Below are 25,580 nucleotides of genomic sequence, written 5' to 3'. Positions count from 1 at the left end.
TACCAAAGAACGACGGGTTAGTGAGAATCTGTGGGGACTTTTAAGTTACCATTAACCTTGTCCTTGTCGTGGATCCACTTATCTTCAAAAGCTAAGGAATATTTCTACTAGAGGTACTATGAGCAATCTCACAAATGATACCCCCGCTAAGACAAAAATCATAACTCAAGTATAAGGAAGTATAACTACTATAGAAACTGACGGATGATATCTATTTAACAACTGCTCTATTTTTTTCATTGTTAATGCAAATATGAGTACCAAACCAATTTCTAGTCATTAAATTCCATTTTATTTGAACTTTACTGCACATGCATGATGACATGCATGTTGCATTCTATCATGTTGCATTCTTATGATAGCAAGCATGACTGGAATTTAACGATAATCCACATGTCAAGCAGCCATTAAATGTTTTAAATTTTTGCTATACCGAGCCCGATTTTTTTTTCTAAAAAAATTTTCACAAAATTATTTTCTCTTCTAAAAAAGGTTAAAAACAATAGGGCGGGACATTTTAAAGGTGCGAACGGGGAAGAGAATCTAACAATTAATTTCAAGTGGCGAGACACAAGCAAGCTTTGTGTCAATTTTTACTTTACCTTCTAATCATTTTCATTAATACAAGAAATGACTCAGGCAGGAATTAAGCATTTTTAAACCTTGACCTTACCCAGATTACCTTGGTTCAAGGTCATGACACGCTTGCTGGTCATAGGCAACCATTGTGTGAATTTTAAAGAACTTCCAATGTTTTTTACATAAGAAGAACCGGAGACGAATTTTGCACTTTTTTCCACCAGTAACTTTGATCCTGCAAAAATGAATTTTAGTCAAGGTCATTACACAGCCTCAGGGCATAAGCAGTCTTTGTGTGAGGTATTGTCTTCCATGTTTCTCCATAAGAAAGCTATGGATCGACACGAATTTTGTACGTTTCTGTTAGAGACCTTGCCCAAACCTCTAAGGTCAAGACCAGGATACTTCCTCAGGTCGTTAGCAATCTTTCTATGATGTAAGAACTTTCAATGTTTCTCCATAAGAAGGATATGAACCGGACACAGATTTTGTACTTTTTCTGCCAGTGACCTTGACCTTGCCAAAATGACTTTTGGACAAGGTCATGACACACCCTCATTTTAATTGCAATCTATGTGTGAAGCAAGAACTTCCAATGTTTCTGCAACAGAAAGATATGGACCTGACACGAATTTTGCACAGACAGGCGGACAAGGTGATTCCTATATATCCCCCAATTTTTGTTTGCGGGGAGTATGCAAATAGATTTCTAACATAATGCATATATGCAAACAATTGTCAATATTCTTTATATAAAAAATCTTAAAGTCAAATTGTTGCGTTGTTTAAAAACTACTCGTCGTTGTTTTAGAATAAATAATGGCATTCAGAAGAATGTTACAAAAAAATAAACAAACGAAAACATAATCACGCAAGGTAAAAATGCAAACCAATTTTTCTGATACACGCACGCATGTTACACGAACGATCACCTACGGTACAGGAACTTTGCAACACGTTTGGATTGTCAACAATATCGAAGTAACCACTGTATTATGTCATAGACAGTATGCATGAACGACTAATTAACCAAGTGATTATCAAATAAAGAGTTAAAAGCATCAGATTGATTACATCGTCGTACTTCTTGATTCTATCGCTTTGAGCAGAATACAATGGTTAGGTACATTTGTAATATACTCATGTTACCTTGAAGTTTTTGGAATGGATATCAACGATACTTAGCAATTGTATCTATATTAAACAAGTGCAAGTACAGTTCGAGTGCGCATAACTTCGTGAAGCTTCTTACTTTTGTAGGTAAAAAGTTATGTTTTGTTTGTAGTGTGTTTTTTATTCGAGTTGTAATTTGAAAACTTTATTCTATTACAAAGATAAAATGGTGCTAATGCCAACATCGCTTTCCTGTACATATAGTGTAAACTATGCATAAAGCCGAAGAATAATTCGCTCTGTCATTAATTTAAGGCAGCCATGAATTTTCATGTAGAATGTTTTAACAAAGCATAAAAAAATAATTATGATACAATGTTACTCTGTGTAAAAAAAACAGCTCAAATTAAGATCGACATATCAAATATTTATGTTGGTCATTAATATATCTATTTTAGGTACAGGCATTGATCATGCGTTTGCTCCAACGAGGTGCCAACCCGTCGGCCACAGACAGAAATGACTGGACCCCTTTACACTACGCCGTGGAGAAAAAAAATAAAGGAGTTTGTCTAAAACTGTTGGAACACGAGGCGTTGCCCGACGCACGTGGCAGGGATGGAATCATGCCGTTTACACTGGCGTACAATGCCACAGATGACGACATCGCCGCAATGCTCATTAAGTTCATGGATAATGAGAAGTATGTTAATCATAACATTAAAGTTCAAAGTATTTTATTTTACTACATGCAAGCATTATTTTTTTTAAGTAAGAAAATTTATAAATATATGCAAGGAGTACTTTATGTCTCATAATACCCCTATTTAACCAAAGTTACTCTCGACATTAACAGGGCACAATATCATGTCGCATGAAAATATTACACCTCTATACTATATTTTTTTATTTCAAATTATTTGTAGCTACTTGCTATTTGTTTCAGAGTTCGAGAATTATACAGTTCTCAAGAAAGGAATGCTGAATTTAAACTTCATGACTTGCTTGATAAAAAAATGACGGTACGTAGAATTCATCTCTATTGCTGTTGCAGATTTGCTAGCACCCTTGCATCCATTTTGACAGGAAAAACGCTTGCTCAGATAAATTCATTAATTATTATAAATTCCGGTAAATATGCACTCGTGCTAATTTTTATCTTTGTCTTTCTGCAGTATATGCTTGTTAGTAATTGCATCCCGCTCTAATTAAAATGACGTATTATACTATATACTACGAAAGCTCGTTAGGCTTATACGATGTTCCAAATACAAGACTCGAGATTTGAAATTCGAGATTCAAATCATGGATTTAAAAACCTGTATCGTTGCAATTCAAACTGTTTTGAATAAAGGTCATTCGTTCAGATAGGTAAAGATAATTACTAGTAACTGGCTACTAGTAACTGGCTACGAGAAGTAAGAAAAGCTAGCTACTAGTAACTGGCTACGAGATGAAATCAAAGTTGGCTCCTAGTAACTGGTTACTAGTAACTGGTTACTAGTAACTGGCTACGAGAAGTTAGAAAAGCTATCTAGCTACTAGTAACTGGTTACGAGATGAAAGTTGGCTACTAGTTACTAGTTACTGTCCAAGTGAGAGAACATACCTAGGATTTCTATTTGTATTCTTAATATGTACATTGCACTATATCATATTTACTCATATTCATATCATACTCTCATCGGTAATTGGTGCATTTCGTTTAAAATATATCTATTTTAGACAATATTGTCCAGTTGACTCAAGTAGCTGTACTGATAATTGAAAATATCAACAAGTGTTATTTTTTCAAAAAATTTATCAAGTTAACCGTATGATATAACAACAAAATTACTCAGATATCTCTCTTAATCTCGTCAGCAACCAGTGCATTTCGTTTCAACTACTTAGTATCTCTACTTTAAAGACAATTTTTTCATGCAACTGCATAGCCGTGCATAAAAAATGAAGACAAAGTTAATATCAACATTGTATTAGGTTATTACGACTCAATTACTCAAATATCTTTCTAGTCAGCAACTATTGCTTTTTGTTACAAATATCTTTATTTTTTGGCGGTTTTGTCAATATATTTCAAGTAGCTGTATATGTATATATTGAAGATATATGCCAGTCTTGCTAATATCATCATTCCTTCAAGTCATTTACATAATATTAAGACACAATTACTCACATATCTCTCTTTATGTCATCAGCTATTAGTGCATTTTCCTATAAATATCTTTTTTTGGCAGTTTTGTCAATATATCTCGAGTAGCTGTATATATAAATTGAAGATATCTACAAATATGGTCAATTTGAACATTTTATAAGGACACCTACATGATTTTATGACACAATTACTCACATATCTCTTTAAATCTTGTCATCCACTTGTACATTTTGTTATAAGTATCTTTATTTTTGTAAGGGTTTTGTCAACATTTCTCAAGTAACTGTATATATAGATTGATGATATGTACCAGTATTTGAACATTCGATGAGATGACATTACGGCACAACTAATCAGATATCGCTCTTAATCTCGTCAGCTACTTGTGCATATCGTTACAAGTACCTCAATTTTTAACAGTTTAGTTCACCTCAAGTAGCTGTATTTACAGATTGAAGATATCTACAAGTGTTGTTATTTACAAATGTACAACATTTTATGAGGTACAATGTAATCTACATGATATTACGTTACAATTTCTCAGATATATCTCTTACGAGGAGTATGAATTGCCAGCTCCTAGTACCTGACTGCAAGATGAGTAAGAATCGGCTACTAGTAACTAGCTAATAGTAAGTGGCTTCAAATTAGATTTAAAGAGATATCTGAGTAACTGTGTCGTAAAATCATGTAGATGACCTGAATCAAGTTTGAAATTGACAACGCTTGTAGCCATTTCAATCTATTTGTACAGCTACTTGAGGTATATGGAAATTGTTCAAAAAATATGGATGTATATATTTCTAACGAAATGCACAAGTAGCTGACAAGATTTAAAGAGATATCTGAGTAATTGTGTCATTATATCATGTAGGTGACCTTTTAGAATGCTCAAATTAACCACACCTGTAGATATCTTCAATCTATATAGACAGCTACAGTACCGATAAGACCCAACCTAACAACAGAGAAAACCTCGACTAAACTCCGGGTTTACTTTTGGGGTTTACTCAGGGTTCACACTGGGTTTACTTTTTGAAATTTTGGGTCCACCAAAGGTTTACTTTGGGTTTACTTTGGGTTTACTTGGAAATTGCTTTTAAGGTCAACTGGACGCACTTAAGTGTAAAGCAGACCGTCTTTAATCTTTTTATCCTACTGCCTGTAATTCCTGCCCCTTGTGTATTCCGAATACAGAGTAAGCGTCTGCTTTCAGGGGTATACTTCTGACCACTTCTTTATTCTCTGTGTCCACTCTGGGTTAACTTTGGGTTTACTCTGGATCCACTATAGACAACCCGGAGTAATCACAGAGTTAACCCAGAAAGTAAACCAGGGGTTTAGTTGGTGTTTACTTTATGTTAGGTTGGGCCTGATCGGTACTGTACTTGAGATATGTTGACAAAACCCTAAAAAATAAAGATATTTGTAACAAAATGCACTGGTAGATGACGACATAAAGAGAGATATCTGAGTAATTTTTTCATAATATCAATTGTATGACCAGATAGAATGTTGAAAAAAGCAAGACTAGTACGTATTATCAATTAATATATACAGCTACTTGAGATTTGTTGACAAAATCATAAAAAAATGAAGATATTTGTAAAAATTCTTAATAGTAGCTGACGAAATTTAAAGAGATAGCTGAGTAATTGTGTCATAATATCATGTATGTAATCTTAAAAAATGTTCAAATTAACCAAACTTGTAGATATCTTCAATCTATATATATAGCTATTTGAGATATATTAACAAAACCGCCAAAAATTAAGATATTTTTATGGAAAATGCACTAGTAGCTGACTACAGAAAGAGAGATATCTGAGTAATTGTGTCGTAAGATCATGTGGATGACTTGAAGGAATGTTGATATAAGCAAGCGAGGCATGTATCTTCAATTTATATATAAAGCTACTTGAGATACATCGACACAACCGCGAAAAAATTAAGATATTTGTAACAAAATGCACTAGTAGCTGACTAAACTAAGAGAGATATCAGAGTAATTGTGTCGTAATATTATGTAGATGACTTGACAGAATGTTGATATTAGCATGTCTGCCATATATCTTCACTTTTAATATACAGCTACTTTAGATATATTGACAAAATCGCAAAAAAAGATATTTGTAATAAAATAAACTAGAAGACGACTACATAAAGAGAGATATCTGAGTACCTGTGTCGTAATATTATGTGGATGACTTGACAGAATGTTGATATTAGCATGTCTGGCCTATATCTTCAATTTATATGTACAGCTACTTGAAATATATTGACAAAACCGCCAAAAAATAAGGATATTTGTAACAAAATGCACTAGTAGATGGCTACATAAAGAGAGATATTTGAGTAATTGTGTCGTAATATTATGTGGATGACTTGACAGAATGTTGATATTAGCATGTCTGGAATACATCTTCAATTTATGTATACAGCTAGCTACTTGAGATATATTGACAAAACCGCCAAAAAAAAAGATATATGTAACAAAATACACTAGTAGCTGACTACATAAAGAGAGATATTTGAGTAATTGTGTCGTAATATTATGTGGATGACTTGACAGAATGTTGATATTAGCATGTCTGGAATACATCTTCAATTTATGTATACAGCTAGCTACTTGAGATATATTGACAAAACCGCCAAAAAAAAGATATTTGTAACAAAATACACTAGTAGCTGACTACATAAAGAGAGATATCTGAGTAATTGTGTCGTAATATTATGTGGATGGCTTGACATAATGTTGATATTAGCATGTCTGGAATATATTTTCAATTCATATATACAGCTACTTGAGATATATTGACAAAACCGCCAAAAAATAAAGATATTTGTAACAAAATGCACTAATACCTGAATTCATAACACAGGGCGAAAAACCATCTTTAAGCAAGTCCTTAAAGGTGGCTTAAAGGTGACTTAAAGGAGCTTAAAGGCTATACAACCTTTAAGCCGCCATTAAGTCACCTTTAAGCAAGTGCTTATAGGTCCTTAATGTCCAAACTTCTTTAAGCTTCCTTTAAGCCACCTTTAAGCCACCTTTAAGCATCTTTAAGTGGCATTTACGCTCTCTTTACACTGCCTTTACACTGTCTTTAAGTAGCCTTTAAGTCAATATTGATCAAGCTGAACAATAAAAACATAAATTAAATGCAAAAGCTCTTTTATAGAGATGGGAGGGGGTCATCCGAGTGATAATATAATTTCCAAGGAAGGGGAGGGGGGGGGGGTGTTCCAGGCGGTTTTAATCGTCGCTCCATTAAACACAGATCGCTATCATCAGCACCGCTCTGATGGACACAGATTGCCGTTATAAAATTCTTTATAATTTTTTGGGGGTTTCAAAATTATTGTAGGTATGAGCGCAGTCTCTGTATCTTAATATGTGCATAAAACTAATTAAAGTATGTTTGTTTCCTATTATAAATTAATCGGTGAAAAAAATTTCTCTCTCTCTCTCTCTCTCTCTCTCTCTCTCTCTCTCTCTCTCTCTCTCTCTCTCAGTTCATCCGGTTATTAAACAAAATAAAGATAATGAACCAAAAATGCATGATTTAATTTGTTAATCGGTTTAAGGTTTGTATTTTTTTTCAATTTTCATTATTTCTAACTCTAGATCTGCTAGATACATGTTAAAGATGAAAAGACTCTCAACTGCCTTTGTTATATCGGGCAGGATATTACTGCTTTGTTTGTATAGACATAGTTTTGTTCGTTTGTGTATATCTAATTAGAGTCTATTGTTTGTCCAACTTAAGAAAACCCCTGGAACTAACACAGAATATACAAGATATACACAGCAGTTGTGTCGTGTGCCCAGGTGCATGTTTGTGTATATCTAATTAAAGTCTATTGTTTGTCCAACTTAAGAAAACCCCTGGAACTAACACAGAATATACAAGATATACACAACAGGTGTGTCGTGTGCCCAGGTGCACGTCAGGGTTTCTAAAGGCGTTGAATCTTAGTATGTACAGTGCTGCTATCGTGAAAGTTGACAAAACTATCCTATCCTATCCTATATCCTGTATCCTGCATCCTATCCTGCAAATAAGCTCTATCCTATCCTATCCTATCCCATACTTTCAAAATATAGGAATGCAAGTTAAATGAAACGAAATTTAAAAATAAAATGATCTTATCAATTAATGTAGTACTCAAAATGCATAATTAAATCTTATAACCGAATATTCATCGAGCGGGATAACTTACTTACCTGTGCTACGGTAAAATTAAATCGTACGCGGGATGGACACAATAACGTAAACAAACAGGTAGGCGATTAGATTTTTGATTTAATTATATTTATGCATAAAAAACAGATAAATAACTTCGATGCACTTATTGAGGAACTGTTTAGTCACATATTTTTATCAAACTATTTTCTTATCACATATAACTGAGCGTAATTCTCATTATTCGAGCGATTCGTTCGGCGATAAATGTTAACACGATCTGAAAATAAATAATTCCTTTAGGAAGTTTATATCGTTTATAGTTAAACCACTCGGAGTTATTTTTAAAGTAAAAATTCTTAAGCATTTATAGCTAGCTAACATTTATTAATTCGATATGTTCAGGTTAATATCGGACCAAAATATATGTCCCTTTTATTGGGCATCGAAGAAATTATACGAAACGTGGAGCAATGTCTGTTTCTTGTATACATGTTTATCTTTTAAAATGCCAAATAAGTCGTTTATAAATTCAAGCTTTTATTAATTTGCAGACTTTTAATGAAGTAAATACAGAAATCTATTTCTGACGTTGTCAAATGTTGCAACGAATTCTCGCAGTAACTCCGTACTTGCGTACGAATGGACAAAGATGAAGCGCCGACATTTTAGCGCGCATTGATGTTATGCACCGCGTTCTTGATATAATAATTATTTTTAAATGGTTTAACTTGTAAAACGTATTAAATTGATATTGAAAATACATTGTTTAGTCAAGTTTCGTTTCGCAAAATAACTCTGAAATTTATACTCGAATCTGATTGGCTACAGGATGCAGGATAGGATAGGATAGGATAGGATAGGATAGGATAGAACTTAACTTTTATATTTCTATCATGTATCGTGCATCCTGCATCCTATCCTATCCTATCCTTGTTAACTTTCAGGATAGCAGCACTGTACGAGTATACGATAAGTCTAGTGAATAAAAGTTAATTTACATTTGTAATTCATTTTCAAAGTATTATTTCCTAGCTCTGGGTTTCAAAGATGTTACGTCTACAAATTAACGATACATGTATGTAAGAGCAAAATCTTGAGGCTAATTAATTAATGTACCGGTGATCATAAATAGGGGTTGATTATTTAGATATATGTATAAGGGTAAATATGTCAAATATACCCGGCCTGCCACATCATACAATTGTATGTACAAGTCATTTGCAATTGCCACATGCAGTAAATACGTCACCGGTAATTGGTAATTTTGTTTGTTATGGAATTGATAGTTTAAAAATCATGTACATGTACATACAAATACATGGAAATATTTAAACATATTGGAACGGCGCCGCGATCATGAAAACCGGGAAATTGCGGGAAATTGAACAAATACCCTAATAGTATCAATGCATTTAATAAAAGAAATGATTTCATTTTCTTTCTTACATTTTTAAAGCTATAAATTAGATGAACGTATATCTACTCGGTTTAAATTTATTAACTAAGAAAGCCTACTATAGTGAACCTAACGGTTTCAATTTAGGTATAATATATTTTTGTTCACTGAAGACGAAGTTCCGTATTTCATTCTAAATACATGCATGCATGTAATTTATAAATTAGATATAATTGATTGTTACAAACTGAATGGTTTGTCAAAATCTTTTCAAGCAAACACATTCAATACAGTGATTCAATATCCACTGATATATAGGATATAAAAACGCTCATAGTTACGTAAGTTGCCGTGGCGCAGAGGATGTGTTGTGATGCTAGTAAACTAAGGGTCCCGGGTTCAATTCTCGCCGTGGCCGGTTTTTTTTTGTGTTTTTTTTTTCGTTTTTCTTTCTAGAACAAAAACCGTTTTAATACCTTTTCTTTCATAAAGTTAATACATTTTGTTGGAAATTAAGCACAATATTGAATTAAATTTTTTTTAATGGCTTAAAGGTGGCTTAAAGGTAGCTTAAAGGTGGCTTAAAGGTGGTTTAAAGAAGTTTGGACATTAAGGACCTATAAGTTGTCCTTAAAGGTAGCTTAAAGGTGGCTTAAAGATAGTCTTTAAGCTGCCTTTAAGCCATCTTTACGCTTTCTTTAAGCCACCTTTAAGCAATACTTATAGCTTATAGGTAGCTTAAAGGTGGCTTAAAGATCGTCTTTAAGCTACCTTTAAACACCTTTAAGCTATCTTTAAGGAGGACTTAAAGATGGTCATTCATCCTGTGTAAAGAGAGATATCTATCGTATTATCTGATACAATGTTGATATTATCAACCCTTGAAGATGTCTTTATTTTTCTTATTCTTTATGTACGCCTGCTTGAGTTGCATGAAAAAAAATTGTCTTTGAAATAGAGATAGTTGAAACGAAATGCACTGGTAGCTGACAAGATTTAGAGAGATATCTGCGTAATTTTGTTGTAATGTTAAGCGGATGACATGATAGATTGATGATGATTGATGGATGAACTGATACAATGTTGATATTATCAACCCTTGAAGATGTCTTTATTTTTCTTATTCTTTATGTACGCCTGCTTGAGTTGCATGAAAAAATTGTCTTTGAAATAGAGATAGTTGAAACGAAATGCACTGGTAGCTGACAAGATTAAGAGAGATATCTGCGTAATTTTGTTGTAATGTTAAGCGGATGACATGATAGATTGTTATAATTAATAACATTTGTTGATATTTTCAATCTATAAGTACAGCTACTTGAGTCAACTGGACAATGATGTCTGAAACAGAGATATTTAAACGAAACGCACCAATTATCGATGAGAGTATGACAGGAATATGGGTAAATAATGATATAGTGCAACGTACATCTTAAGAACACACATAGAAATCCTAGGTGTGTTTTCTCACTTGGACAGTAACTAGTAACTAGAAGCCAAGTTTCTTTCATCTCGTAGCCAGTTACTAGTAGCTAGCTTTTCTTACTTCTCGTAGCCAATTACTAGTAGCCAGTTAATAGTAGCTAACTTTACCTAACTCATTCGTTCATGCTCTTACCTACAAATAAATATTTTATCTAATATAATGGTTATATAATGGTAACATTAATTGTAATGAACTACCCCACACAGTAAAAGAAATTGAAGTAGTGATAATATTCTGTGCTTCGCGAATCTAAGTGATTTTGCTAATCATTTATGTATTCTCCCGAAGATACATTTTACCCGGAATGTATTCGCCCTGATTGCGTGCAAATCAGATTGCGAAGAAAGCTAAAAAAAAAAAAAACACAGGCCTTGCCGGTCACCTGAGTACCATAGCCATTAGATTGACATGTCAGCGTCTCATATTTGCATTCTAAATTTCATATCAAGTCTAAACCCTAATCTGAGACTCCTCTGATTGTTACCCCACTTCTATTATTTCATGTTTGAATATCATTTATTTTTGAAAATGTGTGTGTGTGGGGGGGGGGGGGGGGTAGAATAGTCGGAGGAATCTCGGATTATCTATACCTTAGCTCCAGGGGCAAAAAACTGTAAAATTTAGGTAACAAGAGACCTACAGGTCTTTACTAGCCCAGCTTTAGTGATTTTCACAGTTTCATTTATAATGCCTAACAAAATATATAAAGCTTTTTCTACAAGTATACAATGCACGGGTTTTTAAAGCAGATTTCCTCAAATAGAGCACATATTTAATTTAATTCAATATTTTCAAGTGACAAATTACCATATTGTTTTCAAAAAGGAGTTTACTTTTTTTGGATGACAAAAAGAAAAAAATCTAAGTAAAAATACATGTTCAATTTTTGATCATATTTATAGCCCCCACCCCACCCCGTAATACCCATCAATTATAAAAAGCCTCAAGTCCGGACCCATTGTCCGGGCAGTGAATTTCAAAATTTGACACCAGGACATCAAGAACATATAAAAATGTATGGTTTTATCTCCCACTACTTTGATAGTAAAGAAAAGTAATATCAAATCAATATATTTTCACTACGTGGCCATATTGGCCCCTTCTAGGGTCTAAACCCCTGTCTCAGGTACCATGAATTTTACAAGCTAGAAGGAAGACTTCGTGGACATCATAATCCTGCATTTAGATTTTCTCAAATAAGTTTTGGAGTAGGAAAGAAGATTTTCTACGATTTGATACATGCCATATATTCCCCGCCCTTGGACCTGAATGCCCTTGCCAGGGTGCCCTGAATTTCATAATTTAGTATAGGACCACGTGGGTCTGTTCCTTGTTTACAAATTAAGGTCTGAGGTTTATTACCAATCTGTAGTATTATTAAAATTTATGAAATTAAATAACGCCAGTTTATGCATATTATCCAAAGTTTTCATATCCAAAGTATCTGCCCTACCATTTCCGCCATGGTGTAAATTAGTCAAACTGCATTCCTGGGCACCCTATTATTTTATGTATAATCCAAGTAAGTTCTTAATAAATGTATTCACTGTTTACGTAATCATTCAATATTATTTCATTGCAAATATATATTTTAATGCAAACTCCCATTGACTTGGATCCGCCAAAGCGTGTTCACCACCTTATTCTCCTTTTTTGCTATTTCACACTGGCTATCGAAAACGTATGTAATGTATTATACATTAATTACTTTATTACGTATATTTCAACTACAGCTTACGGACATAATATAATAAATGTTGAAGTATTAAAGGTGTAAGCAGTTACCCTGGTGCAGGCATTTTTTAGTTTGTTGACAAAAAGTATTGATATAATAAAGACGTCATACAAGAAATGGACTGTCATTGGTTTAGTGTTGTTGTTTGTTTTTTTTGTTGTTTTTTTTTTCTTTTTTAATTTTCTTTGCGTTGATGCTTAATTGAGATTTTTTTTACTTTGCTGATCGAGTTGTTACGTCAGTTTGGCTTCTTATAGAAAACAGTGGAATCAGTGTTGAATAGCATGATAGATCAAAACGAAAATGGAGGGCAAACAGTGTATTATAACATATTAGAAGCAGACGAACAGGGAAGAGACCCAGACCACAATTCCTTCGAATCTAATTCCAAGTCCGGACTTCACAAGATAGCAAAAATCGGCAACAAGGCAAGTGTTTTGTTTTATACTTTCAGGGGTTTTAAAGTCTCTTTTGTTTACATATATACAACATAAATATTAGAACAAAGGACGTGTCAGCAATCAATAAAGATTGAGCTTAGTCGTTTTTTAACACTATTATTATTAATATTATTTGAGAGTAATACCAACACGTGTAAATGAAGTATTTAAATAAACTGGCAAAATATTAAAAAATGATTTAAAAAATATCTACAATGTGTCCAAATAAATTCAAAAGTTTTCTTTTAATATTCGGAATAACTTCTATATTCGTGTTCCTTATATGCAATATTTTTACGTAAAGTCAAAGCAATATTAGATGTATTTCTATATCAATGTTTTGCTGCAGAAACTTGCTTTCGTGATAATTAAATAAGCATTTTTGATAAATACTAGACTTTACCCCGTGCGTGCACGGGTTGACATTGCATATCGGACATTTACGAAATAGGTACATCGACACACCGTATTATTGACATGTACATAACAAAGCTATAAGCCTACGATAATGCTATTAATTTCACTACACTTTTCTTAGATTGTATAATTTAACTGTGTCTCTGGAAAGGCCCTCACCACAGTTAGAATGCCTCCCATATACATGTACCTGTATACATGTACATGTAGCAGAAAATTGCAAAATCTCTCCGGAACGATTTAATGAAGTTGTCTTGATAAAAAAAAAACTAGTGAAATTCATCATAATGAACCTTTTATGAGACTGTAAATACCTCTCATCTAAAAATTTTTAATCCATATAATGGAAGAATTCAACACTTTTTCACCAACGTACACGTATTTTCTTTGCTACAGAGACAATACACGGAACGCATTCTATCGAAAAACTGGGTCCCTAGGACATAATTCATTTTTACGATAAAACATATTCTATCTTCACTCTCCTACGAAATATAATGTAAATTTTTTTGCATGTTATCAAATATTTTTTGTCATCACGATAACAAAAGTAAGTATATGTACTTAGCTGAAATGAATATTTGTTAATTTATACTTTCTCTCATAAGAAATCGTTAATACCTTATATATGAACAGAATATATAGCAAATTTCCCATGAAAATTTACCCATATTTGTATTATCATCTCTGGCTCCACCGTCACCAAAATTTTCAAATCCCCCAACTCATTCCTCAACTCAAATCCTGTAAAGAAAAATGCATAAACTTGAGGTCAAACCTCAGATTTGAGGCTGAGTTTTGACTTGAGGAAAATTGGTGACGATGGAGCCTGAGTTTATTTATGCAAATATGATATTGTGGAAACATAAACTGAAGTTCCCGTTAGCGTGAATGCACAAGCGCAAGATTGTAAAATAAAAAAAACCCAGATGATTTTCGGGATTTTTTGAGGAATTTTCGTTGATTATTAATTAGCGAAGCTTAATTGAGAAAAAATAAAAAACAAATTGGTAATGTTCAAGTACCAATGATGTTTGAAATATATAAAAACAAAAGACAGTATTCTTCCGATTTTTCGGTATTAAAGACCCAAAATTCGAGTCTATTATTTTTTAATATAGTAGTATAGAAGAGTTTAGATTTAAAAAAAAATCATAAAACATTATCAGATGAAATATTTAAATACTGAAGTGATCATTAATAAATAATTAAGCGGAATTGATAAACCCTTTTGGTTCTCTTACATGTAAGTGGAATATTTGAGAGTTCCTGTATACAGCATAGTACTTTAGTATATATCCTATCCTATCCAGTCGAAATTAATGGATGGCGGCATTTGGTTGAAACCGTAAGAAATGTTTATAAATAGAAAACATAACGTACCGGACGTCGATAACCACAATAATTGTGCAATTCTCTCCTATTTGTGCGATACGGTGCAATATTATCATTTTGGTTAGACATGCTATACGTGTTATAGGTCATGGAAACGAATTTTCTTTGCTTTTCTTGTATGATAAATAAGTAAAATATGATTTCATTATTGGTGCTTATTGAAATACTAATTGTACTTAGAAAAGAAACAGTCGAAAGGTGAACTTTTTTTTCTTCAGATTTTCTTTACAAGATAGTTTTAATAGAGCTAACTTTAATTATGTATTCTTTATATTGTAGAATATAGTGTACAACGATGTTGTTCGGTTACTCATCAGAAAAAAATGGAAGGAATTTGCAAGATTTCGTTTCATGTAAGTTCATTTGTTAGCTCAAAAAAAACAATATCAATTTTTCTGATAATTCTTGCACCTTCAATATTCATTTAATTTGATAAATTTGTAATTATAACATAAAACATCTTGATTTAGATATTGACTAGAAGTTTCCATAACATATATATATATATATATATATATATATATATATATATATATATATATATATATATATATATATATATATATATATATATAACTATATTTGTCTTTATTAGCATCAATTACTGTTTCTGTAAATTATATTCTTTTCAGATCCAACTTTTTATTTTACTTGTCAACGCTAATCACAATGACATTTTCTGCTATTGTGGCGACCAAATGCTCCGATCCTTATGTTTATGACATTTCTGCACTACAAATTGCACGTATAATCTTCGAGGTTTGGACGGTGTTGATGGCTATCTATACACTATTTTCTGAACTCAATCAATTTCGAAAGTACGTATAAGTTAATCTTCATAAGAAATATTTTAACTAATAAAAAACAACAACACCATTCTCTGCTCTCTGTTTCTTTCATATTTCAATATTTTGTCTATCTACATTTCCAACCTGTTTTAGTAATCTGACCAACCTGTTTTAGTAATCTGACGCTACAAAATTGGATTATATGAAATTGAAAATATCCTGACAAAAATACATGATATATTCTCGTTTTAGGCAAAGGTTAGAGTACTTGAAGGATATCTCCAATTGGGTAGACCTGTCCTCCTCGATCCTGATACTTATACTGCTGCCATTGCGGGCATATCACAGGAATGAACAGTGGTTTGTTTTCTCCGTTGCTTACTTGTTGTGGACAATTCGGATTATGAAATACGCATCAGTGTTTAGGTAATTTTAGTTTAAGGAACCAACGTAACAAAAACTATCAAACATCTACGTACTTTATCTCACAAACCTACGTATACAATTATCAGTTGATGGTATTGAACTGCATTCCTTTCTAAAATATAAATAAAAATAAAAAGTACATTGTAATTTTTAAATAGAAGTACTGAAGGGAGTTGATTAACATTTATTTTAGAATCAACATTATGTTATTTTGCATGGCAAGTAGTTTCTTATCAGTACTTAAATGACGCAATTTTTTTTAAAAATATGAATTCCCGGACTTGTCCGACAAGAATTTCGAGAAAATCCCATATGAATCATGTTGTGTAATATGCAAAGATAAAATAAGTATCAGTAATCATATATTTCTTGAAAATTGTATAGATCAAAGTAATGTTGGACTCTTGTCTCGTTCAACAAGACGTTCGGCTGTCTCCATAATATCCAACAAGCAAGGTAGGCTCTTTGTCGGAGATTTACGGAGACAGCCGAGCGTCTGGTTGAACGCTCTCGCGTGGGAATGTAAACAACTTTCAAAAAATATCTTAATTGTTAGTACCATTTAAAATATAACCTTTTTTAAGGGATTTATAAATATGTTTCCTTGAAAACACAACGCTTTAGAATATATAACATCGATATTATCGATTATTTTCAAGAACTAAGTCTTGTCAGCGGTGATAATCTGTGCTTAGGTCCAAACACTGTTTCACTTCCGATTTGCCAGGGTAACTGCATTAGAGATTTGATTAAAATTAACTCCTCAAAAATGCAACAGTTTTAAAAAAACAGTCCTATTAATTTTTCACAAAATTGCTTAAAGTCCTAATTACAAACCTGAACCTGTATTTGCCTCTCTATGCATTGACAATACCCATCTTCACTCTGACTAGCCCTGATATTTATATTTATTGTATACAATCAATTTTCCCTACTTGGAATTGTCAATTTAACAGAGTGTGATCCGATTTTCAGGATCACCACACTATGTTTTGCCGATTCCGTATAACTAATCTCTGATACTGATGACGTACTATGCATTACATAAAGTTTGTATTTTAGCGCGTTTTAAAAGAGTTCGTTTCAAATAACTTTCTCATATATATATATATATATATATATATATATATATATATATATATATATATATATATATATATATATATATCTATATATATATATATATATATATATGAATATATATATATTTATATATATAAATATACATATATCGCATAGCCCCCTAACTCCGTCACTACCCTAACTCCGTCACTTTCGGGAAACTCCTCGCCGTTTGAAATCAAGTGCGATTATGACGTCATTTTTTACATGTCAAAAATCTTTAATCAAATGTCAACAATTTGCAACGGTTAAAGTTAAGAATGTGTCAAAAAATAACAGAATTAAACCTTGTTCATTTTATGCACCATTAATTGTAGGAAATCAGCTAACACTTTTTCACGGGTGCACTAAAATATCGATATTTCTGACATGCGGGCCCATTCGATCATTTACGGTGGTCAGCCATTTTTAGAGAGGTCAAGCTGAAACATTTCACATGTAATACATTTTTGATTAAGGTAATTAATACATTTTTTTCAGTCCGCAATAGCCTTTATGCACTACTCTTGATGATAACGTCAAATCGCTCATGCCGATACTTTTGCCTTATACAGGGTATAGATATATCCGGTTTATCGCTATTTAGAATATGCTACATTTCTAAAAATGTAATAAATAAATAATATAATAAGTAATTAATTAATTAATGATATAAAATATTTTAAATATGTAAGGACATAAATCAAACGGCATCCATACATTCTGAAAAGGCCATTGTGATTGTTGTTACATGGACCCATTTTTTAATCGGGCGATCATTTCATTTCGATGAAATTAAATACAATTTAAATTGTATGCACCATTTTTACTTATTATAACTTGGCCTAGATACAAATGGAGTTTTAACTAAATTGTTAATGTGTCTTCATTCCCTGCCATATCATAGAGCATGTGGGTGACGGAGTTAGGTTCATAAGTTATGATAGCACGTGTGATAAGCGTCGTATTCAGAGGGCTTATTTGAATAAAAATAAAAAATATTTTGGTAATAATTTTATAAATTATATTGTTTCAGATTATATTTAGTGATTGCAAATGATAAAAACCACAAAAAATAATTTACATAGAGACGTGGGAGGTTTTCTGCTTATGGTGACGGAGTTTGGGTACTCGGGGATATATATATATATATATATATATATATATATATATATATATATATATATATATATATATATATATATATATATATATATATATATATATATATATATATATATATATAATAAAAAATAACAGAAAGCCGATTCAAAACTCCACCGGTTTCATTATAATCTTCAGGAGTTTTCAACAATCACCATAGATACATAAGTACATACATTTCAAATGATCATTGTGACGTCATATAACATCAAGTATATGTTGCCCTTTTCAGAGTTCATTATGACGTCATAGTATAAGGGTTTTGTAATAATACAAGGAAAACATAATATATTCAAATATTCTATAATTGAACAAGAAAAACATAAAATATATTCAAACATTCATAATTATAATGCATTCAGTTTTGGTTTATATAATGAAATGAAATGTTTTGTTTCACGCTCTTTTTCGGTTGTTGTTTTATAAAATTTATAGATAGGACACACTGTAAAGTTCGGAAAAATGTTCTTGGCACATTTCAGTGTCTCTTGTACATAACTATATACATGTATATATATATGTGAGGAACACACCATGCAGCGGCCATTTCGATATATGCGGAAGTGGACTGTTTTATATTTTCCCTTTTTATAAAGTGAAAGAAAATCATTTTGTTAAACTGTTTAAACCTAAATTAAATTCTTAATATTTTGTATTTTTAACATCTGAATATATATACATGTATATAATTATGTACAAGAGACACTGGACTTTTAACATTATAATTGTGTTGACTCTTTTTATGCATTGTATAATGTTTTGACGTCACAATGTTTTGACGTCATAATCACGTCTTCAACAGCTTGTTTTTATTACGTTGCCTACCTAACGTCACGAGATTGACGTCATAATGTTCTTGTTTACTTTGTTTTCTAAATTTACTGAAGAGCCCGGTAGGGCGAAAGCGCTATAGATAAAAGTTTTTTGAGCATTGGACTTATTTTTGTGTTTATTCATCCCGGTACCAAGAAAAAGGATTTATTGAAAATATATATATATATATATATATATATATATATATATATATATATATATATATATATATATATATATATATATAAGTAAACGCTATGCAGTTGATTTTAGATAGACAAGGGTATATGATAATTTCTTCATTATAACAGTTTCTTGATCCAAAGGGCTCGTACCAGGCGTGGAGCATCAGATCAAAATCGACGCAAATCTGATGATCCGCGCCTTGTAACGAGAGGTGATCCGACCCTTTGGATTAAGTTACTGTTATTATGATGTGTATAGGCTAATGCTTTCTTTCAAAGTTCATTAAGGATTTTCATTTCCCAGTATTCGAAGTGTGAAAAAAATACTTTAAATCCTATTTAAACACCCGTGTTATATTTTATCATATTATCCGTAATTACAACGGACACAAAAACTCTTTTAAATAATTACCATTACATTTAATGCATGCATTTTTAACTATTGGGACTCTATAAATTTCTTTCCAAGTGTACATAAACGTATTCAGCTCTGTAATCATGCAACCTTGCTTAGGAAAATAAATTACTCGGAGAATTTGTGCCTTCCGATTAATGAAAAAAAGAGGAAGGAAGACCAGAAAATGCATGTCTTTAAATGTTCTTTTTTAACAACGTACATCTAGTCTGATAACTTAATTTATCAATTACACTTATAATATGTGCTTACTCAGTTACTAAAGATATCTTGGGAATTAATTCACCGAAAACCAATCACTGAGACTCTCTTTTTCAAAGAATTCTGTATATTAACACGCAAACAAACCCACATACAACAATTACCAATTATATATTTACTCCACAATTAGTTTCACGAGAATATACTAACAGAAAACTTGTAAAATGTTCCTTATACAATTTCATAAAATAGATAGCAAAAAGGACTTTATATGATATGGGCCTAAATTGGCCCCCTAAAATGAACATCATTATTTTACTGTAATTCTTTGTATAGATATATATGTGATGTTTTTACATAATGTTTATTTTAATTCAACTGTCCACAATTTAGAAATATGACATCGTAAAGACAACCTTTTACCGCCATTTTTGCATTTTTAGCATATAACGGCTTGTTTTCAAGCAGTTTTTCTTTCAGAAAAAGTAGAGCGCATGCTTGACAAACAAAATATTTAATCAGATATGTATCTAGCCTAGGCTAATAAGTGACGAAAAAATTTTCCTTGTTCAAGCATGTGCTCTATATTTCCCATCAATAAAAAGATTAGAAAAATGTCAATTTTTGACTGATTTTGTTTGAATTGTAGAAATGACGTCACTTTTGACGTCATATACTGCCAGTGAATGCATATAAATCAAATAAATAGATGAAAAATATATTTTAAATCAACTTTCTAAAATATAATTTAACATTTCATTGTACTCGCAACACTTTAAAAATGGCGAATTATGGGGGCCAAATTTAACTCATATCATATAAAGTTCTTTGAAATAGAAGTTAGCGATATTTATTTATTGTATGATACACACATGTTTTATGACTAATTTTACTATACAAATTTACGACAAATAGACATTGAGACAAAATTACTTGAAACAGAACTAGTAGGGGACGTTCTAAGAGTCTAATGTATCGTTTTTTATACACATAATGACCGTACAATAGAGATACTCAAAGAAAAATACATACATGCAGACCTTGACAAGACGATTTGCTGTTTAGTGTCACTTCGTGAAGTCAAATAATACATACTAAATGATATCTCACGACCATACCACTTTTAATTTTAACTTGACGATATTTTGGACAGTTTTGTTTTTGTGTCATTTTGTGTATAAATTCGGATCATAGACTGTTGCCGAAATAATTCAATATGAAAAGATAGTCGCACGAAGTTTGCACGATCTAAAGCAACCGTTGTGCGAAGCAAACGCATTAAATCGATATATCTGGCGTTTTAATGCGACTGTTGTACAATGAAAGCGAGTGTTGAAAGCGAGTGTTGAAATATGATGCGGTAGGATCACATGAAGGATCAGGTAAAGCCCCTTTCACAATTCGCGCACGAGCAGAAGCGACTGAATATTCGTGCGACCGATAAAATTAGATATGAATCGTTAACTGTTGCCGAAATAATCGCATTTGAAAAAAAGTATTCGTACAAAATTTGCACGATCTAAACGAGCGTTGTGCAATGTAAACGCATAAAATCTTGCGATATATATTGCGTCTATATGCGAATGTTGTACAAAGAAAGCGACTTTTGAAAGATAATGCGATAGGATCGCGCGAGAGACCAGGTGATCGGACGATTGATCGTGCGAAAATGCGATTGGACGTGCAATCATGCGTTCCATGGTACGAATGCTTGTGTGAGTCAGAGGGGGTATATATACCGCCCATTTCCGACGCTCTTCAGTAGACATAGTTGAAAGCGAGAGAACATGCCGTCCAAGAAGAAACAGAGAGGCAGCAGCATTTATTATTACACCTCAATATGATTATTCTATTATATTTGATTGGTCTAGAGAGTCACGTGGCAGGGCGATTTCATAGGAATGAAAAAGCCGATATGAGCATATGACGAAGACAAGTATAATTAAATCTATAATATTTAATCAATATAATTCTCTTTATATCACAAAACCAACTTAACTATCTATGATTCAGAATTATGAAAAAAAAAGTGAGAGAGTAACAGAGGAAATTAAACAATTTTTAAAAATCAATGTATAATCATATATTGTTCGTTTATTGCATTAATGCTCAGAGAACATGAAGATTTATTCCCCCTGAAAAACAAATTTTCCTTGGGCGATGCCCTGGGGAAATATGATTTTTCTTGGAGAAATAAATCTTCATATTTTCCTCACATGAAATAAATGTATATTGTGGAATTGTGGTCTGAAACAGAGATGCTTTTACAGGGTAAATAAACTAGTGGCAAAGCATGGCATATCACTGATAAGACGTGCAATGATAGTAAAACGTTGCAAGATAACATGAGAAATGTTGAGCAACAGTCTCATGGTCGCACAATACGCGCATTAACTACTACAATTTATCTTACGACCTTTAAAATCGTGCATCGCTCTTGCGAGTACACAAAACGTTGAAAAACGTTCGTACTAATGTTTGCGCTTTCCACTGCAATGATTTGGATCGCACTCGGTCGCATCTGAATAATGAGCATGTCGACTATTTATAGGAGACTTGATGCGAGCTCTAAAATGCATGCAACGAATGCGAGAGCTCGTGCAACGTATTAGAGAGCTCGTACGAATCTAAAAAATTTCGGTCACAAAATGTTGTAAAGTGCTCGTGCACCAATTGTGAAAGGGGCTTAACTAGACGATTAAATGTGCGCCAATGCGATTGGATCTGCAAAGCTAGCGCTCGTGTGAGTCAGAGGGATTATTATTAAATAGACATACGAGACAGAGATTGAAACAGAGATGCTTTTTCACGTATATACACTAGAAGGAGATAATGGCATATGAGAGCTTATAATTCGTGCAACGATAGTAAAAAGATACAAAATTACATATTTAGGCACGTTGAGCAAAAGTCGTATGGGTAACACACGCATATACATCTTACGACCTTTAAAAGTCGTACATCACTCAAATGTTGTAAGACGTACGTAATATTTGTTTAAACCATATACTTGTTTTAAAAAAAACCAAATCAACACAACATATCAGGTATGGCAAGAAAGACCAAAGATAATAGTGTTTTGCGTGTTATTGTGATAATGCGGATTGCTTTTCGTCTTGTTGCGATCACTAAATCGCATGCAAGGATTGGGATACATCGTTTAACGTATACAGAGCTCTTGCTAAGCTAAAACAATCCAGATCGGTCTTAAAAATTTCTTTAATTGTAAAAAAGTAAAAATGTGCAAGGGAGGTCCTAGGAACAGCCGCATTAATTGATATCTTTAAAAAAAACTGTTGAGGCCATACACATCGTTTTGACTGGAACTAACATGTGAAATTGTAATGGTTTTAAAACTTTTTACGGTTTTTAAGTTGTACTTTCATGATCAGTGCAAGACAAATAGGTATTTCTGATCTGATAATATACTGATGACGTTCGTGGTATATTGGAGAATAATGTCTGTGGCATCTCTTTGTTCTCAGCAATAACTGTTGTAGAATACAGAATAATGTACGAAAATGTGCTATATAATTATATTGTATCACAACAACCTCAAAACTAGTGCGTTTACATGCAACAAAGACTCTAATTAATGAGCGAAATAATTTAGAACAGCATGTCTTAAATGTTTTTTATTGATCTTACAATAAATATGAACAAAATAAATTGTGTTCTTAGTTACGTGTCTTACTTTGAATGAATCTCAAATAATATTTCAATTGAAAGTAAAGAAAATAATCTTTAAAGTGTCATTTTACACAAATATAGTAAAATATAGTAAAAATATATTAAAAAGGTCCGAAGATCTGCTTAAGCACAGTATACCTCAGGGAATGTAAGAGGAAGTCATATAAGGCAATAGGGAAAATGATCGAAAGTCAAGGTAAACTCGTGTAACGTCGGTATAAAACAGGGGGTACTCACTAAATTGTTCCTATAAAACTTTAATTAATAGAATATCCTTGCATTTTTGTTTGATAAATTTACATATCAGTTTAGTCCTTTTCATTGATATGTGTTTCAGATACACAGGGGCATATGTTCGGATTTTATGGCAGATTCTCATAAATGACATGTTCCAGTTTACAATGTTATTCGTGTTCATTCTCTTGACATTCAGTGGCTCTTTGCTGCTGTCTCTTCGAGGAGAAGGATCACTAGAACAGTTTTCTGAAACCAGGTATCTCTAGACTTACAGATTTATATTTAAGAGGATTCTACATCTTAGAAACGAAGAAACTAAATTTCTATTACATGCATCTTTAAATTGATATCCATACATTATTAGTTACATGATTTGAAGTGGACCTAATATGGATTATACGTGATCAGTAAATTTCATATCGGGCGCGAGCGGAACGTAAAGACGAAAAAAAAAATTTGGTAAATTTTTCCGTCAAAAAATTGATAAATGGAAAAATTATCAAATTTGTTTTTAACAATAATTTTAATAAAACATTTTCAATTCATAAAATATAAAGTTATTTATCAAAAATATTTTTAAAAATGTAAATGAAGCGGCGCGTATGAACACAAAACTATAACAGCTATACAATATTCAAAATTGAATCGCCTTCAGCTGATGCAAAGCTATTTAACACAGTTCTTTATTAGCAAGAGGATTTTATTCTCTTATAAATGTGCTCATTTATTTTCTTATCACATATTACATGTATTTTTTTCATTACAGTTCGTTTTTGTCAATCCTGTTTGTTGGAGTGAGGATTCTGATCGAGGCTGAAAAAATCATAGAATACACTGAACTCCAGTATGTTAAAGAATAATCAAAATGTTACTTTTTGTTTTAGTGCTATTATTTATGATTTGTTTAGCAGTATTAAATCAAAGAGCATTACGATGTCCACTTTCACATACCCTAGTATACAAAAGAATTTGAATGAGTCACTCGGGTAACCTATTGTCTTCGTCGTGCGTCGCCCAGGGGCATATTCATAATTTTGGTCATTTTTTTTTTGCTTACTATGCTTTAGTTTTGCTTTCTAATGATCAATCAAAATTTGAGTGTCATCAGTCGTTGAGGTATAAGCAAAATATAGAGCTCACAATTCTTTTTATGTAAACATAACTTTGTTTATTTACATAATTGCTCAATACACCCGTAAAGGCTCTTTTTAAGCTGATATTTTTATCTGCCCATTTTTTTTTAGATGAACAGTTCTCAGCGTTTTCCACATTCATTTTAGGTTTATCAGCTTACCAAATGTAAACAAAAAATGACATAAACTGTGTATGTATAGTAAACTGACTGTGAGCTTTGCATCTCGCTCATAACTCTACGACTGGCACTGAATTGTAGTTGACTTACATCTCCGCTAGCCACGGGTTTCTGATCCGAACCGCTTCTCTCTAGCTCATATCGTGTCACCTAAAGTCGGGGTTTTTTTTCTTGGATGTTGATTAGGGTTTACTGAAACAGTTCGACAACTCAAAAAATGCAAATCATATTTTTTTAACGAAAATGTTTTCGTACTGTTTAGATATGAGTGTCTCCAACACGAATTGCTCAAACTCCTTATTTTTCTAGTCTTTTTGTCTGCGCCTTCCTAATGGTGTAGTA

At 32.3% G+C, this 25,580-nt stretch overlaps 1 protein-coding gene across 1 annotated transcript in view; it reads left to right on the top strand.

Moving 5' to 3' along the window:
- Positions 1 to 822: 822 nt before the first annotated feature.
- Positions 823 to 25,580, top strand: part of LOC136271405 (transient receptor potential cation channel subfamily V member 5-like) — a 28,959-nt gene continuing 4,201 nt past the window's right edge. Inside the window, exons 1-9 of the mRNA XM_066071384.1 lie at positions 823 to 879; positions 2,151 to 2,395; positions 2,639 to 2,714; positions 12,912 to 13,082; positions 15,186 to 15,259; positions 15,539 to 15,724; positions 15,947 to 16,120; positions 24,027 to 24,182; positions 24,693 to 24,770. Coding sequence (XP_065927456.1) covers positions 823 to 879; positions 2,151 to 2,395; positions 2,639 to 2,714; positions 12,912 to 13,082; positions 15,186 to 15,259; positions 15,539 to 15,724; positions 15,947 to 16,120; positions 24,027 to 24,182; positions 24,693 to 24,770 — 1,217 coding nt within the window. The remainder of the gene's footprint in view (positions 880 to 2,150; positions 2,396 to 2,638; positions 2,715 to 12,911; positions 13,083 to 15,185; positions 15,260 to 15,538; positions 15,725 to 15,946; positions 16,121 to 24,026; positions 24,183 to 24,692; positions 24,771 to 25,580) is intronic.

Source organism: Magallana gigas, chromosome 9 (genome assembly GCF_963853765.1).
Source record: "Magallana gigas chromosome 9, xbMagGiga1.1, whole genome shotgun sequence".
NCBI lineage: Eukaryota > Metazoa > Mollusca > Bivalvia > Ostreida > Ostreidae > Magallana > Magallana gigas.
Note: the sequence above shows the minus strand (reverse complement) of the source record. Positions and strands in the feature narration are given on the sequence as shown.